This window comes from Pituophis catenifer, unplaced genomic scaffold (assembly GCF_029215685.1).
Source record: "Pituophis catenifer annectens isolate HBS135680 unplaced genomic scaffold, rPitCat1.0.hap2 SCAF_1, whole genome shotgun sequence".
In the NCBI taxonomy this organism is placed as follows: Eukaryota; Metazoa; Chordata; class Lepidosauria; order Squamata; family Colubridae; genus Pituophis; species Pituophis catenifer.
This window is the reverse complement of record NW_027256881.1, coordinates 1,055,908-1,074,728: the sequence shown is the minus strand read 5'-3', so window position 1 is coordinate 1,074,728 and position 18,821 is coordinate 1,055,908. Positions and strand designations below refer to the sequence as shown.

The window sequence follows — 18,821 nt, the reverse complement described above, 5'->3', positions numbered from 1 at the left end:
GTGTACTTGATAGAAATAGCCTTAATCGTGAGATACCCTGTCATGTTTTTAAGAGGCTCTCAAATAGAATTCCACCAGGTGCCCCTCAGATGCCATGGATATGTGTGTTTGAAATAAGGGACACCCCACCATCTAAATTAAGTGACACACTTAAAAGCGCAGGGAGGAGAACAGGGATATTAGGTTTAAACACAGTAATTGCATAACGGCTAAGGCTACACTGTGTTCCAGTTCTAAAACAAAGAGGGACTGCAAGAATCCACCCAGGATCCTGGGCAAAACAAGGTTACAAAGGAACAGCTTAACTCGGTTTATTGTCTTTAAATACAAAGCTCTCATTTTCTACAGGTTTCCCCCTATGGTATAAAAGGAAAGGCTGTCTCTGCTAACACGTTGCTGTCTTGCAGTCTCACACTCTGTCTTTAAAATGTGAATGTTTGGATAGGTTTTGTAGCTACGTGCTTTAGATCAGGTTGCTGCCCAGAATTGCAAGCTACATTAAAGGGACAGAACAAGCCCTGAAACGGTCTCTCTCAAGTATTTATTTACCCTTCAGGTTGAGATAAGTTGTCATTCGTATTTCCATTATGCTATTCATTCCCCCCCTGCCTCTAAATCTGGTTTTCATGTATTTTGTCCACAAAAATCTGTACACCTCAATTTCAATGTTACTAAAAGGAACTGGCAGAGGTAGGCTGATTCTGCTACTTGTTTCTTAAAGTGCCTTTTTTGTTTTATTTTTAGAATATCTGAAGAAGTCTGGAAGTTGAGTCATGCCAATTGGACTTCTTTTCTTGTCGGTTCGAAAATTTCAAACTTGATATACCTGACTCAGTTTTCAGGCTTTCAAGACACTTAATTATTAGCAAAACATACGAACTGTTCTGGGCTAGGCTAGTGTATACCATGGTTGGCTAGTTCGTGGTTTATGTAGTTACTACAGGTAGTCCTCGAGTTATGATCACAAATGAGCCTGAAATTTATGTTGCTAAATGAGACATTTGTTAAGTGAGATTTGCCCCGTTTTACAACCTTCCTTGCCACAATTGTTAAGTGAATCATCAGTGCAGTTGTTAAGTTAGTCTCACGGTTGTTAAGGCCGCAAAAGGTGATCATGTGACGATGGTGCACTGCAACTCTCATAAATATGAATCGATTGCCCAAGCATTTGAATTTTGAACATGTGGCCAAGGGGGATGCTGCAACGGTCGTAAGTGTGAAAAACTTTCAGTGCTGTTGTAACATTGAAGTCATTAAACGAACCATTGCAAGTCGAGGACTACTTGTACAATTTTTTCCTGTCTAGCTGCTTACAGGCTGTTTTTTTTTTTTTTTTGGGGGGGGGGGTGGGATTCAAAATTTTTTACTACCGGTTCTGTGGGCGTGTCTTGGTGGGCGTGGCAGGGGAAGGATACTGTAAAATCTCCATTCTCTCCCCACTCCAGCGGAAGGTTACTGCAAAATCCCCATTTCCTCCCAATCAGCTGGGACTCGGGAGGCAGAGAATAGATGGGGGCGGGGCCAGTCAGAGGTGGTATTTACCGGTTCTCCGAACTACTCAAAATTTCCGCTACCGGTTCTCCAGAACTGGTCAGAACCTGCTGAATACCACCTGGGGTTTGAAATAATTTTGAGAACTTTGTCGTAGCATGTTTTTAGGTAAGCATTTAAATTAAAGGCGGAATGTTCATTCCCCAGCTGGTACATGTGAAAGGGAAGATGAGAAGGGAAGTAGAAAAGATAACTGAGTGTATCCTTAGGTTTAGTTACAAACTCAATGGCTAATTTCATTGATTGGTGTCCATTTTTTAACTCACCTCTGCTTTTTATTCCAGTGCAAAATTAAACGTATGGTAGCTGCATGACCCCAGCTTTCCCCTGGGAGGGGGGAGGGAGGGAGGGGGGAGACAGAGAAAGAAAAAAGAATGTTACTAATTATTCTTCAAGCATGTTTTAAAGGTTTACAGCTGGTACATACCGCAGCTAGGAAGCACCAGCTGCAAAGAAATAATGAAAGAACTCATGATCGGAAAATTAGCAATTATAAGCTAAAATAAACCCTCTTAAGCTTTGAGAAGGTAAGCAGGTTTCCTATGCAAAAGGGAGCACTGAGATACTAAATACCTGCGTGACAAAATGCCTATTAATTGTGCTAGAACAATTCATTAAGTCGTCCCTGCTCCCTTTCTGCCTTGCAGTTTAATGATTTGCAGGAGTCTTCTTGGAGGCTTTCAGAAAACTGAGTTAGAACTATTTGGGAATAGATAAAACAGGGGTTTTTTTAAAAAAAAAAAATCCTCACAAATATAGAAGAAAATATATGTAAGCTTGGGGTTGAAGTGTGGAGTCCTTGGCGTTCTCTGAGCTAGGTTGCTTTCCTGCAGACCCCCAGTCTTGTCTAAAAGAAGAAATGCTGCCAAAGTACTGGTGAGGCTGGGGTGTCTGTGATTTATATTCGACACCGCTGACAGCCAAGGCTACTGATAGCCTTTTTCTCCTTTATGCAGTACAGTCCTCCCTTTATTCACTAGTCTTCGCTTTTCGCTTATCTTTCCAACTCTCCAGACTTTGCATCTGGAAATATAATGCAGCCATTCCCGGAATGGTTCTCTTCTACTGCAGGTTTCAGCTTAAGGGGCAGAAGGTTTCTTTGTTACTTTTGATGATCCATACTCAAACGGCACTTCTACACTGTAATTTGCTTTTTATTTTTTACTTAGTCATTGATATATATCCCACTTTTATTATTTTTATCAATAAGTCAAGGTGGTGAACATACCTAATATTTCCTCCTCCTCCTCCTCCTCCTCTTTTCTCCAAAACAACCCTGTGAGGTGAGTTGGGCTGAGAGAGAGAGGGACTGGTCTTAGATCACTCAGCCAGCTTTCATGTAAAGGTGGATCAAGAACTCAGACTCTCCTGGTGATTGGCCCAAAGCCATTAATTGTTCTGTCAGTAATTTTTTCCTTAGTTCTAGATTGCTTCTCTCCTTGCTTAGTTTCCATTCATTGTTTCTTGTCCTGCCCTCAGGTGCTTTAGAGAGAATAGGTTGACACCCCCTCTTCTTGTGGCAGCCCCTCAAATATTGAAAGACTGCTATCAATGTTACCTTTGGTCCTTCTTTTCACTAGACTAGACAAACCCAATTCCTGAAAACGTTCTTCATAGGTTTTAGCCTCCAGTCCCTTAATCATCTCTGTTGCTCTTCTCTGCACTCTAGAAATTTCTGGAGTCTCAACATCTTTATATTGTGGCAACCCAAACTGGATGCAGGATTCCAAATCCTGTCTTACTAAAGCATTATAAAGTGGTATTAAACACTTCACGTGATCATGAACATACCTTCTTCTAAGTTAATATGGGGAGGCGGGCTCTTCCTTTAGAAGACCATATATGGGAGTAAGGCAGGGGTGGTATTTATTTACCTTCACTACTGGTTCGCAAATGTGAGCGCGTGTGCGCTCTCGCCTCCTCCATGCATGCACAGAGCCTTCTGCGCACGTGCAGAGGGTCAAAAACAGGACGTGATGACGTCTGGGTGGAGCCTCCCGCCGCCGGTGCTACCGGATCGCGCGATCCAGATAGAACCGGCTGAATTTCACCACTGGAGTAAGGGCTTGTTCTGTTTTAGGGTTAAATTGGGCCTCTATAAAAGCACGACAGAGAAATCCCAACCTATCCAATTTCTCCACTGATTCCTCTCTCCAAAGGGGACTAAATCCTTGTTACGTGCTTTGCCTCCGAAATATTTAATTGCTTAAGAAAGTGGAACAGACCGTAGCAATTTCCCCCAGCTTCTTCCTGTTTCCCCCCCCCTCTCTCTGTAACAGTACTTTCCTGTGAAAGGACTTGAATGCAATCATTTCAAAGCCAAGGCCAAAGCCGGGGTGCCAAAAGAACAATAAAGGTACAAACAAAATGGAACTCCGCTCCGCTCCGCTCATGAAAAACTGGGGTGGCTTCGGAAGGAAAGAAACTTAATTATTCTTGCCGAGGTTGGACCATGTTGTTTGATTTCCAGACAGATTTATCGAGCCTGTCTCTCAACCATTCTAGACACGGCTGCTGTGTAGGCAGAAGATGGATTGGATTTTAAAGCAACAATTTAAGGGAAATGCCGAGAGCCCACCCCAATTTGTCTCGAAGCGGCTCCAGAAGCACAAAACGGGGCATCTGCTGGCCTCTAGCAAGTACACCGCAAACTCTACCCACTCCTTCATTATCACACCCAGAGGGAGAAGCGCTATCATTCTAATAGAGGAATTCTCAAAATTAAATGTCTAGACTCCGGCGGTACGTCGCCAGCTCTCGTCACCATGCTAGCATGAGATTTAACATTTGCAAGTGGAGATTAGTGTGCGAATTATACAGATGAATACCGTTTCCATTTCAAACCAGCCCATGGAGGGGGAAACTGTTTTATACTCCGTGGCAAAATGCACTGCTTCTAAACGATACTGATGGGAGATTAATATCTGATCTCATTGCTAAGAAATATCAAGTAAAAGCCATCTCTAGGATAAGCCAACTTGGAAATTCAGCTTGGTTAAAGACAGATTTGTTAACAAAGCCCTTAACCTAATTCTTATAATGCTTGGTAGATTCCCTCTGCTTTTATCTATAGGGCTTTCTAAAGAAACATCTAAAACAAAAATACATGAAAAAATCCAAACTAAAATAACCATTCTGGTCTTTATAGTCACTTTTATGGAATAAATAATTTCTAAAGATCTTTTCATGAATAAAATAAAATGGAGAGAAAAAGAAGGAACAGCAGTGCTCGCTAATGGATTTGTTTATGCTGCTACTGATCAACAAAATTTGCCCTACTTGGAAGCAATTTGAAAAAGAGAAGATGTGAGAGAAAGCAAAACAAGGTTCCTTTTAATGTACAGACTCTTTTTGACACATCCTAAAAGCCTTGCGTCTAAAAATATCCAAAATATTTATTAATAACATGCTGTAGGAGTTGAGAGCCTGTTTGGTGTTTTGGTTAAGGTGCTGGCTTAGAAATCAGGCGATGGTGAATTCTAGCCCCACCTTAGCCATGAAAGCTGGCTGGCTGATTGGGCCAATCACCAGGAGACTGAGAGTTCTAGTCCCGCCTTAGCCATGAAAGCTGGCTGGGCGACTGGACCAATCACCAGGAGACTGAGAGTTTTAGTCCCGCCTTAGGCATGAAAGCTGGCTGGGCGACTGGACCAATCACCAGGAGACTGAGAGTTCTAGCCCCGCCTTAGCCATGAAAGCTGGCTGGGCGACTGGACCAATCACCAGGAGACTGAGAGTTTTAGTCCCGCCTTAGGCATGAAAGCTGGCTGGGCGACTGGACCAATCACCAGGAGACTGAGAGTTCTAGTCCCGCCTTAGCCATGAAAGCTGGCTGGGCGACTGGACCAATCACCAGGAGACTGAGAGTTTTAGTCCCGCCTTAGGCATGAAAGCTGGCTGGGCGACTGGACCAATCACCAGGAGACTGAGAGTTCTAGCCCCGCCTTAGCCATGAAAGCTGGCTGGGCGACTGGACCAATCACCAGGAGACTGAGAGTTCTAGTCCTGCCTTAGGCATGAAAGCTGGCTGGGCGACTGGACCAATCACCAGGAGATTGAGAGTTCTAGTCCCGCCTTAGGCATGAAAGGTGGCTGGGCGACTGGACCAATCACCAGGAGACTGAGAGTTCTAGCCCTGCCTTAGCCATGAAAGCTGGCTGGGCGACTGGACCAATCACCAGGAGACTGAGAGTTCTAGTCCTGCCTTAGGCATGAAAGCTGGCTGGGCGACTGGACCAATCACCAGGAGATTGAGAGTTCTAGTCCCGCTTTAGGCATGAAAGGTGGCTGGGCGACTGGACCAATCACCAGGAGACTGAGAGTTCTAGTCCCGCCTTAGGCATGAAAGCTGGCTGGGCGACTGGACCAATCACCAGGAGACTGAGAGTTCTAGTCCCGCCTTAGGCATGAAAGCTGGCTGGGCGACTGGACCAATCACCAGGAGACTGAGAGTTCTAGCCCCACCTTAGCCATGAAAGCTGGCTGGGCGACTGGACCAATCACCAGGAGACTGAGAGTTCTAGCCCCGCCTTAGCCATGAAAGCTGGCTGGGCGACTGGACCAATCACCAGGAGACTGAGAGTTCTAGTCCTGCCTTAGGCATGAAAGCCAACCCAGGGACTTTGAGCCAGTCATGCTCTTTCAGCCCTCCCCACCTCATAGGGTTGTTGTGGTAGGGAAAACAGGAGGAGAAATAAGTCTTAGGTATGTTCACTACTTTGAGTTACTTATAAAGTAATCAAGGTGGGATAAAAATCTAATGAATAAAGCAAGCAAGTTACAGAATTGGTCGAACAACCTTTATTCCCAATTTGTACACGGTGCACCATGTTTGCAAAGCATTTTACAGGCCTTAAAGCAATCCAAGGTTAGAAAATGACATAATACATCTTACAAGTCTTTTTTTTTGGGGGGGGGTGCTTAACACCCAATTAGGCCCATATTTCCAATAATCCCTTTCAGTCTTGAGTGGCTGAAACTGACCGGCCTCAACTTCAATGAGATTTTAAGGAACCAGGATTTGCAAACTCAATGGGGAAGCCTGATTCAATTAAAGTATTACTAACTTAACAACTGCAGCGAATCGCTTATCCGCCATGGGAAGAAAGGTCGTAGAATTGGGGCAAAACTCACTTAACAAATATTTCACCTACCAACAGAAATTTTGGCCTCCATTGTGATCGTAAATCAAGGACTACCTGTAGTCTCCTGCTCTGAGTTTTGAGAAAGGAGACAGTGACACTTGGATAAAAGTTGGAATCCAGGTCCAATCCAGGAAAATGAGAGAAAGATGGGGGGGGGAGAGGGAGAGAGAGAAGGGGCAGAGAGGGAGAGGAAGAGATGGAGAAAGAGGGGAGGGAGAGAGGGAAAGAGAGGGGGCGAGAAAGAGAAGGAGGGGGGACAGAGGGTTAGATTAGGAGAGGGGGAGAGAGAGGGAAAAAGAGAGAGAAAGGAAGGGAAAGAGAGGGAGAAGGAGAAAGGGAGAGGGGGGAAAGATAAAGAGGAAGAGAGGGAGGGAGGGAAAGAGAGAGGGGGAGAGAGAGGAAGAGACAGAGAGAGGAAGAGTGGGGGGAGAGAGAGACTCCAACCTAGAGGAATTCTCTGTTGCTTGCTGGAGATTATTGTCTTTCCCTGAACTGTTCCAAGAACAAAGAGGAAAATACTGACTGGCAGCGGAGGGAGCAGATGGCAACCCTCGGGGAGCTGGACCCATCCCACGGATCGCCAGTTGCCGACCCTTAAATCGATTAGCTTTAATTTGCTTTGTTAGTCTGACTGTCTGCCAAAAAATAAAAAAAAAAAAACCATGTAGACTGCAGGGGAAGGCAGGGCAGGAGACAATAGGTCAGCGTTTGAAAGCAAGGTATTATTATTATTTTTTTTAAAATCTGCCTGCACGCTTCCAATCCGGCGTCCTCCGAGGACTGTGTTTTTGATTGTGTTCAATTTATCTCGCATCTCTGCCAAGCGGACGAAGGAACTGCTGAACACACATTAAGGGCCTTTGCACAGCTGCCCCTGCCCCGACCATCAAGGGAACCGTTAAGTGATTCAGAGGCAGGAGGAATGCAGGAGCTATTTTAAGAGAACGGCTCTGCGGTTATCGTCCTAATGCGGCTTTAACCCAGATCTTTGCCCCCTTGGGGGTGGGGGGACAAAACACCCCCCTCCCCAAATCTGGACCTCTTCTAATCAAAGGGAAGGAGCCCCTTTTAAAATGACCAAAAAAAAAAGTAGAATCTCTGATGATAAAAGCTCAGGCTGCTGTAAACTCCAGCAGCAGCTAGAGTTAAACGCAATACAGGTAGTCCTCGATTTACAACAGTTCGTTTAGTGACCGTCCAAAGTTACAACGGCACTGAAAAAAGTGACTTATGACCATTTTTCACACTTACGACCGTTGCAGCAACCCCCAAGATCACGTTGATTTGCATTCGGTTGCTTGATGACTGACTCACATTTATGACGATCGCAGTGTTCCCGGGATCACGTGATCCCCTTTTGCGACCTTCAGGCGAGCAAAGTCAATGGGGAAGCCAGATTCACTTAACAACCGTGTTACTAGGTTAACAAGTGCAGTGATTCACTTAACTGTGGTGAGAAAAGTCGTAAAATGGGGCAAAACCCAGTTAACAAATTTCTCAGTTAGCAACATAAATTTGGGGCTCAGTTGTGGTTGTAAATTGAAGACTATCTGTATAGGTAGTCCTCTACTTATGACCATAATTTCTGTTATTAAGTGTGCTTTGCCCCATTTTACGACTTTTCTCGCCACATTTCTTAAGCGAATCCCTGCAGTTGTCAAGTTAGTAACAATGGTTGTTAAGTGAATCTGGCTTCTCTCATTGACAAAAGGTCGCAAAACGGAATCACATGACCTTGGGACACAGCAAAGGTCATAAATATGAATCAGTTGCCAAGCACCTGAATTTTAATTACATGGTCCTGGGGCTGCTGCAAAGGTTGTAACTATGAAAAAATGGTCACCAGTCATATTTGTCAGTGCCGTCGTAACTTTGAACGGTCACTAAATGAACTGTAAGTCTAGGATTTCCTCTATATGTTCCTGGTGGCAGCAATGTCACGTAACGCAGAAAAGCAGTCGAGACACCTAAGAACGGCTCTCAAAGGCAGAGGGGAAGGATTGTAGTGAGAAAAATGGGGAGGAAGGAGGCATAAAATGAATTAATATAAATTTGGAAAGAATGTTGTAACAAATTAAATGAAAATATAAAGATGTGATAGAAATATAGTAAGACGATGGAGGAGGAAGTAGAAGACACAAAATATGTACTCAGATGACACACTGAATGATTAACAATGCATTGTTTGTTTAAAAAAAACTTTTTACAAAAAAAAGGCAGAGGGGAAGGATGAGGAAGAAGAAGAAAACTGAGCAGAGAGTTATAACATGGATGCCATTCAAATAATCATTTTTAGATGATCGATGGATGCAAAAGCGAAGATTGTCTGACGAGAGTTCAGCGCATTTGCATTTGAAGTCTCTGCTGGAGTACGGGCTGTTCTCAGAAAACTAAACAGTGTCGGATCTGGCAAGAACTGGGATGGGAGCACATCAAGGAACCACAGGCTATAAGCTCAACAAATCCCAAGCAACCTGAAATGAAGCGATGGCAAACCACCCAAAGAGCTGCCAAGAAAATTAAATGGATGTGTTCAGGAAGTCCCCAGCAGTCAAGTTCACCTCAAAGGACGCTTTGCTTAAAAATAAAAGAAGAGATTTGCTTGGCAGGAAGCAGCGGGGGAGAGAAAAAAAAAAAAGTGCTTTCTGTAAATCTTTTCTTTGGCCTCTCTTTGGCTTCCCCGGCTCTTAACTCTAGAGTTTGATTCAGCAGATCTCGTGTCAGCACAGAAAATTCTTCATGTTTTATTACCTTCGGTACCTTGACCTCCCCTGCTGGGGAGATGGGCGGCATATAAATTTAATAAACGAATAAATAAAAATATCTTTAGCCAGAGTGCACCTGTGAGAATGTGTGGGGGACCTTGGAAAATGAGGGGAAGAGATGCTGGCTAGCAAACAATCATTAATCGCTCTTATCATTTGAAGGTGAGGGGGCTGTGATTTATTTCTCTTACACCGTAAATTTGGTATTCCTAAAATGCCCCTTTGGTATGTATGTATGTATGTATGTATGTATGTATGTATGTATGTATTTATTTATTTATTTAATTGGTTCGCTTTATATGCCACCCTTCTCCGGAGACTCAGGGCTGCTTACAATGCGTTAAACAATAGCCTTCATACTTTTGTATATAGCTGCTTAGTAGGGCTTTCGCCCCCCCCCAAGCGGTGTTCTTTTTTATACAAAGTCAGCTTATTGCCCCCACAATCCAGGTCCTCATTTTACCTACCTCGGAAGGATGGAAGGCTGAGTCAACCTTGAGCCTGGTGAGATTTGAACTTGCAGTAATTGCAAGCAGCAGATGTTAATAACAGTGCTTTAGTCTGCTGCGCCACCAAGGCTCTTTCCATTTCTTTTTTCCATTTCTACGGATGTTTACATATCAAGAATGCCCCGTGTAAACTACCAGCTCCATAGTTAAAATTGATATTCTAGAGTTCCTGTGATGACAAGTACTGGAAATTTTTTTGTCTTTGGCTATAAAAACAGCTAAGACTCTCGGGACGCCTTAAAACTAGCCCAATATATTATTACATCAGCTTTTAAGAACTAGAACAATGTTGGTGAACCTTTTTGGCAACGAGTGCCAAAACGGGAGCACACACGCATGCAAGAAACCAGAAGAGCAGCCGCCCGGTGTGCATGCGTGTGCTGGGAAGATGATCTTCCGGTTTCTGGCATTCCCGCACGTGTGAAGATCAGCTGGCCAGCGTGCCGGAACCCAGAAGAGCAATGGGCGATGGCTTGCGTGCCCAGAGAGATGGCTCTGTGTGCCACTTCCGGCATGCGTGCCACAGGTTTGCCATCATGGGACTAGAATAACAGAGTTAGAAGGGACCTTGGAGGTCTTCCAGTCCAACCCTCAGCTCAAGCAGGAGACCCTATACCAGTGATGGCTAACCTTTTTGCCATCGCATGCCAAAAGCGGGGGGAGTGCGGGGGGATCACGCGTGTGCGTGCCCGCACCCATAATTCAATGCACACTGCCCCCCCGTGCATGTGTGCACAACCCCCCCTCTGTGTTCCCCCGGCTTTTCGCACGTAATGGCATGGTGGGCCCGGTAGGCCTGTTTTTCGCTCTCCGCAGTCTCCAGAGGCTTTCTAAGCGCCTGGAGAGGGCAAAAACGGCCTTCTCCACACCCCAAATATCCTCCGGAGGCAGGAAAAAGCCAGTTTCCTGACTTCCGGTGCGCCTGGAAGGCTCAAAATCAGCTGGCTGGTGCGCGCATGCCCGTTGGAGCTTAGCTAGGGCAATGCTCGCATGCCCACAGATATGGCTCTGCATGCCACCTGTGGCACACATGCCATAGGTTCGCCATCATGGCCCTATACTATTTGAGACAAATTGCTGTCCAGTCTCTTCTTAAAAGTCTCCAGTAATGACACACCAACAACTTCTGGAGGCAAGTCATTCCACGGACAGGACAGGACAGGACAGGACAGGATAGTTCTCACTGTCAGGAAATTTCTCCTTAGTTCTAGGTTGCTTCTCTCCTTGATTAGTTTCCATCCATTGTTCTTTGTCCTGCCTTCAAGTGCTTTGGAAAATGGGTCGACACCCCCTCCCCCTTCTTTGTGGGGAACAACCTATTTTCCAAAGCACCATAAGGCAAGGCGAGAAACAATGAAGCCAATGAATGGACTACAGGCAGTAGATGCAATCACAGCTAAGGCTGTGGCAAAACAGAATTGTAAGCAAGGAACTTTTAGTCCCTGTAAAATGTTCTCAGTGTGAATATACCTTCAGAAAGAATTCTTTGGGGACGAAGATTGACCATTACTGTACTGTTTTGTTCATGAGAGAGAAAGTAAAATATAGGTACAGGGGGAAAAAAAACCACCTCTAACAGGAAGTAGAAATGCTTACCTAAGGCAGGTACCAAAGAGGAATGATTCTGTTCAAAGCGTGTGGTCATCTGATTGGTCAACACTACCTGAAAGAAGCAAAATAGAAGAGAATCTACGGCGAATAAATGAATGCTTATAGTTACTGCAAAATAAAAGCAGTTAGACCTGGATTTCTCAACCATTGCAACTTGAAGAATTGTGAGCCTCAACTCCCAGCATTCCCCAGCCAACATGGGAGTTGAGGTTCACACATCTTCAAGCTTCCAAGGATGAGAACCACTAAGTTAGACTATAGCTCCCTTTGTCGCTGATTACTGGTCTTGCTGCAGAGGCTTATGGAGTTGGCTCCCATCAACCTTTGGAGAGCCACAAATAGATATGGTATAGCCACTTTCACTAAGGTAGTCATCAACTTACGACCACAATTGAGCCCAAAATTTATGTTGCTGAGTAAGACCTTTGTTAAGTGAGTTTTGCCCCAAATTACGACATTTCTTGCCCCGGCTGTTAAGTGAATCACTGCAACTGTTAAGTTAATAACCTGGTTGTTAAATGAATCTGGCTTCCCCGTTGACTGCCTGACAGAAGGCCACGAAAGGTGACCTGGGACACTGCAACCATCACCAATATGAGCCAGTTGCCAAGCATCTGAATTTTGATCACACAACCATGAGGATACTGTAATGGTCGTAAGTGTGAAAAATGGTCGTAAGTCACTTTTTTCAGGGCCGTTGTAACTTCGAACATTCATGAAATGAACTGTTGTAAGTCGAGGACTACCTGTAATAGCAATAGCATTTAGAGTTACATACCGCTACATAATGCTTTACAGCAGGGGTGTCAAACTGGCGGTCCGCGGGCCAGATGCGTCACTCGCAGGCCACGCCCACCCCAGCTCTGCGAAGGGGAAAACGTCACAATATGTCACGTGACTACAATGTTATGCCACGAGTTTGACACCCGTGCTTTACAATATCAGCATCTTGCCCCCAACAATCTGGGTCCTCATTTTACCCACCTCGGAAGGATGGAAGGCTGAGTCAACCTTGAGTCGGTCAGGATTGAACTCCTGGCAGTGAGCTGAATTAGCCTGCAATACTGCATTTTAACCACTGCGCCACCCCCAGACATAACAATTGTCGGTAAGAAAGACAAAAAGTCTGGATAGTGGACCTGGAGACAGGCCAATAGAAGAGAAAGAACTGGAGAAGACAACAAAATATAATGACCTGCAAGCCGAAATAGAACCACTGTGGCAAAAGAGAGCAAAAGTAGCGCCACTAGTAATAGGTGCCTTGGGTGCAATACCAAAACAAAAACTGGTGGAGAGAATTCTAAGGGTTAAAGGAGGTTGTGGGAAGAATCCCACTAGTTTTCTTTCCGAGGCATTTTATCGTTTGAATCTTGACTTGCTCATCATGTCCAACATTTAGCAAGCAGACATCCTTCCTTGTACTATAAGACAGCTATTTTGAATTATCTTAGCAATACAGAATATGCCCATCAAGCCCCTAAATTGATCCACTTAAGTCAGTAATTCAAAAAGGGAACTAAGAAGGATTTCTTCATCCAGCACCTGATCTAAAGAATCCGATGTCAGTACCTAGTGCAGAGTTAGAAAGGACCTTGGAGGTCTCAGGCAGGAAACCTTATACCATTTCAGACGAATTGTTGTCCAATCTCTTCTTGAAAACCATCAGTGTTGGAGCCACCCACAACTTCTGGAGGCAAGTAGTTCCACTGATTGATTGTTCCCACTGTCAGGAAATTTCTCCTTAGTTCTAGGTTGCTTCTCTCCTTGGTTAGTTTCCAGCCATTATTTCTTGTCCTGCTCTCAGATGCTTTGGAGAATAGATTGACTCCCTCAAGATAAAAATATGGATTAAACTGGGGTGCCTCTGAATATTCTTAGCTGGGGGTTATTGCTGTAATGTACTACGTGAGGCTTCCCATTGGTATCTTGTTTAGCCAGCTTGGGAAATAACATTTTAGGCTCACAGACTGATCCGTTAAGGCGGTTCTATGTTGTCTTCTAACACTATCTGAGTAAAAACACATGGAGAGGCTTATTTTTAGCAGCCCAGCAATAAAAAAAAAGAAAAGAAAAGAAAGAAAAATCCCAGCGTACATACAGAATGACAGCTTAACTATGTTACCTGGAAACAGGAAATAAGTAACATTCCAGAACGTGCCTAAGCTTCATTCTGGAACAATCCTTTCTAACTTGGGTAGGCTGGAAAAAACCCACCTATAAATAGCTGTAGCTCAAGTGTGTCATCCGTTGGCATGAAGCCAGCTATATCTGCAGCACCTCCAGGCCGAGGTCAAAGGATGCAGCAACAAAGGAGACGAAAGGCAGTTTACTAAGGAATTTCTTCCACATTGTCTCTCGGCAAGACTTGTTTTCTCTTCACAAGATTCTGCCTGCCTGTTATCTATTTATCTGTCTGTCTGTCCGACAGGTGCTTTTTCAAAAGGCAACTGGACTTTATTTTTCCTTGAAGGCATTTTGCTTCTCATCCACGAAGCTTCTTCACTTCTATCTACCTATCCAGCCTTTATTATTTTATAAATAAGTCAAGGCAGCGAATACACGCAATACTCCTTCCTCCTCCTATTTTTCCCACAACAACAACCTGATGAGGTGGGTTGGGCTGAGAGTGACAGACACCCAGCTGGCTTTCATTCCTAAAGTGGGACTAACAATAGCACTTAAGACTTATATACTGCTTCACAGTGCTTTTTCAACTCACTCTAAGTGAGTTTTACAGAGTTAGCCTCTTGCCCCCAACAATCTGGGTCCTCATTTTACCGACCTCGGAAGGATGGAAGGCTGAGTCCATCTTGAGCCGGTCAGGATCGAACTCCTGGCTGTGGGCAGAGTTAGCTTGCAATACTGCATTCTTATCACCACAGCACCACGGCTCTTCTAGAGGTTATCTGGGATGAGTTTGACCCTGTGACTCCCGAGGACGTGGACAGGATGCTGGGGAGGTTGAACGCAACCACATGTTTATTGGACCCGTGTCCCTCCTGGTTGGTGCTGGCTACCCGGGAGGTTACACGAGGCTGGCTCCAGAGGATTATAAATGCTTCCTTGAGCGAGGGGTTCTTGCCTTCCGCCTTGAAAGAGGCGGTGGTGAGGCCCCTCCTCAAGAAGCCCTCTCTGGACCCAGCTGTTTTAGCAAACTATCGTCCAGTTTCCAACCTTCGCTTCCTGGCGAAGGTTGTTGAGAGTGTGGTTGCGCGACAGCTCCCGCAGTACCTGGAGGAAACCGTCTATCTAGATCCGTTCCAGTCCGGCTTCAGGCCCGGGTACAGCACGGAAACGGCATTGGTCGCGTTGGTTGATGATCTCTGGAGGGCTCGGGACAGAGGTTGCTCCTCTGTTCTGGTCCTATTAGACCTCTCAGCGGCTTTTGATACCATCGACCATGGTATCATGCTGCGCCGGTTGGAGGGGTTGGGAGTGGGAGGCACTGTTTTACGGTGGTTCTCCTCCTATCTCTCCGACAGGTCGCAGTCTGTGTTGGCTGGAGGGCAGAGGTCGACCTCAAGGCACTTGGTTTGTGGGGTGCCACAAGGGTCGGTCCTCTCGCCTCTCCTGTTCAACATTTATGTGAAGCCGCTGGGCGAGATCATCCGTGGTTTTGGGGTGCAGTGCCATCTGTACGCTGATGACACCCAGCTGTACATCTCCACCCCAGACCACCCCAACGATGCCCTTGAAGTGATGTCCCGGTGCCTGGAGGCGGTGCGGGTCTGGATGGGGCGGAACAGGCTCCGACTCAATCCCTCCAAGACTGAGTGGCTGTGGCTGCCGGCGTCCCGATATAGTCAGCTGGTGCCATCGCTGACTATTGGGGGCGAGACATTGGCCCCCACGGAGAGGGTGCGTAACTTGGGTGTCCTCCTGGACGCACGGCTGTCCTTAGAAGAGCATTTGACGGCCGTGGCCAGGGGGGCTTTCTATCAGGTTCGCCTGATACGCCAGTTGCGCCCCTTTCTGGATCGGGACTCCCTATGCACGGTCACTCATGCCCTCGTTACTTCCCGCCTTGACTACTGTAATGCTCTCTACATGGGGCTCCCCTTGAGGAGCACTCGGAGGCTCCAACTGGTGCAGAATGCAGCCGCGCGGGTACTTATGGGGGCGGCATGGCGCTCCCACGTGACACCTCTCCTGCGCGAGCTGCATTGGCTTCCAGTGGTCTTCCGAGTGCGCTTCAAGGTGTTGGTTCTCATCTTCAAAGCGCTCCATGGCTTAGGACCCAGTTATTTACGAGACCACCTTCTGCCTCCGATAACCTCCCACCGGCCAACACGCTCCCACAGAGAGGGTCTCCTCAGGGTGCCGTCTGTCAGGCAATGTCGGCTGGCGACCCCCCGGGGAAGAGCCTTCTCTGTGGGGGCACCCGCCCTCTGGAATGAGCTGCCCCCAGGGATACGACTAATCCCGGATCTCCGGACCTTCCGCCGGGCCCTGAAGCCTTTTCTGTTTCAGCAAGCCGGGCTGGGTTAAAATTTTTTAATTGGTGAATTTTATGGGTAACGGGGTTTTAAATTGGAGAAGCCTAAGATAATTTAATTCTGTTTTAATGCATTTTAATATTTGTATTGTGTGTTTTTAATCTTGGCTGTTCACCGCCCCGAGTCCTGCGGGAGAGGGGGCGGTATAAAAAATTTAATAAATAAATAAATAAATAAATAAATAAATAAATAGAAGTCTCAATCTCCTGGTGATTGGCCCAAAGACACCCATCAGCTTTCATGCCAAAGGTGGGATTAGAACTCACTGTCTCCTGGGGACTGGCCCAAAGTCATCCAACTGGCTTTTATGCCAAAGGTGGGACTAGAACTCAATCATCTCCTGGTGCCTTAATCACTAGATCAAACTGACATTTATGTTTATAAAAAAGATAATGACAATCAAAAGGCAAGGAAATCCTTAACCCACTTAAAACGCATACAATATGAGCTTTATAAGAACAAAGGAATAGCTGGATTTGCATTATGTCAAGCTATCGTTTGTTGAATCATGCCCTGTTGAATAAATAACTGGTTTTAAGTAATCTATTAAGCTAGAAATTATGGTTTAGCAACCACAATTGATAGGTTTATATAACATGTCAAAAAAATACATTGCAGTGTTAGCACATCGAATTTTCTGTTGAATGTTTAGTCACTATAAGTGTCACAAAGTTATACAGGTAGTCCTCGACTTACAACAGTTTGTTTAGTGACCGTTCGAAGTTACAACGGCTCTGAAAAAAAGTGATTTATGACCATTTTTCACACTTAACAACCACTGCGGTGTCCCCGTGGTCAAGTGATCAAAATTCAGATACTTGGCAACTGACTCATATTTATGACCATTGCGGTGTCTCAGGATCATGTGATCCCCTTTTGTGACCTTCTGACAAGCAGATGCAATGGGGAAGCCCGATTCACTTAACAACCGTCTTACTAATTTAACAAATGCAGTGATGCACTGGACAACTGTGGCAGGAAAGGTTGTAAAATGGGTCTAAGTTCACTTAATAAATGTTTCACTTAACAACAGAAATTATGGGCTCAACTGAGGTCATAAGTCGAGGGCTACCTGTACCATTTACTGGCTTAGCCACGTATCTCCCATTTTCCCTCAAACTTACAGATAATGTATGGTCATTTGCAATGCATATCAACTGTTGGGCCAGGCCATTCAAAAGTCTCGTTCGCAGCGAGAGGTCTTCGAAGTCATGGCGGAAAGGAAACGCAATTCCATCAATCACAATCAACTGTACCTAATGATCGGATAGAAAACAGAGAGACAGAAATCTGTATCAGAAAAGCTGGGATGCCTGTAAATAAAATTATTATTTTTTCCCCTCAGGGATCCTTCATTATTAAATCAAAGGGCTCCTTGTCATTTTATGGTTGAGGGACATTAAGTATAGATTAATCTGAAAGGGATTAACCCTTTGCCTCATTGGAGTTCGTTATTCCATTTATAGAATTTCAAGTTATAAAACCATGATGACTCTCACAGGAAATGGCTGCAGTTTTTTTCTCCATCAGATGTAAAAAAAAAAAAAAATAAGAACAGTAGCATCTTAATAAGCCTCCCACGATCCTCAGATGTTCTGACTGTTAATTGTGCTTAACCATTACAATGACCTGGAAATGAAGAAGAGGTCGGGTATTCGCTCAGAACAGATACTGATGTCGGTTACTAGATAATTTTGAATTGGAGGATTTAAAAAAACCTTTATGAAAATAGGTGATTTGTTTCAGAAAAATGTTCAATTTGCATGGGAAAAAAATGCCAGTCATATTACTGATGATATAGGAAAGTTAATTTAAAAAAATTCCAGCTGTTATCATCCGGTGTTTAGTTCTGAGTTCCCATAATAAACACCTGAAGTAATGAGGTGTTTATAGTGATCCTTCAACCTATTTCAGGCTCTGTTCTCTGATTCCGCTTTAAAGGCAGAAAGCGGCAGTTTAAAAAGAGCTAAACAGCATCACAATTCTCTTCTCTTACAACTTTTGCTTTTGTAACGTCTGTCTGTATATTGAAAAGGTTGTCTGTGTAATGACACGCTAAAAAGCCTTTTATTTCTTACAAGCAAAAGCTGAGATTCTCAGGATAACACTCGTGACATATAAATCCCTGTACAAGGTAGTCCTTGAATTACAATTGTAACTGAGACCAGAATTCGTAAAGAGCATCCTCACTGCTTGGTGACAGCAATTCCTACAATCTTCATTGCTGCTGTTTATGTATGTAAGAGCCGTGGAGGCGCAATGGTTAAAATGCAGTATTGCAGGCTAATTCTGCCGACTGCCAGAATTCAATGCTCACCGGCTCAAAGTTGACTCAGTTTTCCATCCTTCAGAGTCAGTAAAATAAGGATCCAGACTGTTGAGAGCACGATGCTGACTCTATAAACTGCTTAGAGAGGGCTGTAAAGGACTACGGAGCAGCGTATAAGTCTAAGTGCTCTTGCTATGTATGTATTATTTATTAAATTCATATGCCACCCATCTCATTTTGAGAGCGAGGTGCTCACAATGGAATAAAATAGGAATAAAAGGTAAAAGCTAGAGGGCAGTGCTCATCTCCATTTCTTAGCCAAGAAACCGTCTCATGACATTTCTTGTGGTCATGTGGCCAGCATGACATCACATCGCAGTGCACAGCATGCGGCAAAATACGGACTGCTGTTACCTTCCCACCAAAGTGGTACCTATTTATCTACTCGCATTTGCATGCTTTCGAAATGCTAGGTG

The 18,821-nt window shown here is 44.8% G+C and overlaps 1 protein-coding gene across 1 annotated transcript in view; it reads right to left on the bottom strand.

Annotated features, from left to right (window-relative positions):
• RAD51C (RAD51 paralog C) overlaps nt 1-18,821 on the bottom strand; it is a 50,512-nt gene that overhangs the window by 15,358 nt on the left and 16,333 nt on the right. Inside the window, exons 5-7 of the mRNA XM_070944994.1 lie at nt 17,201-17,332; nt 11,566-11,632; nt 1,818-1,878 (exon numbers count right to left, since the gene is read on the bottom strand). Of these exons, the coding sequence (XP_070801095.1) occupies nt 1,818-1,878; nt 11,566-11,632; nt 17,201-17,332 (260 nt within the window). The remainder of the gene's footprint in view (nt 1-1,817; nt 1,879-11,565; nt 11,633-17,200; nt 17,333-18,821) is intronic.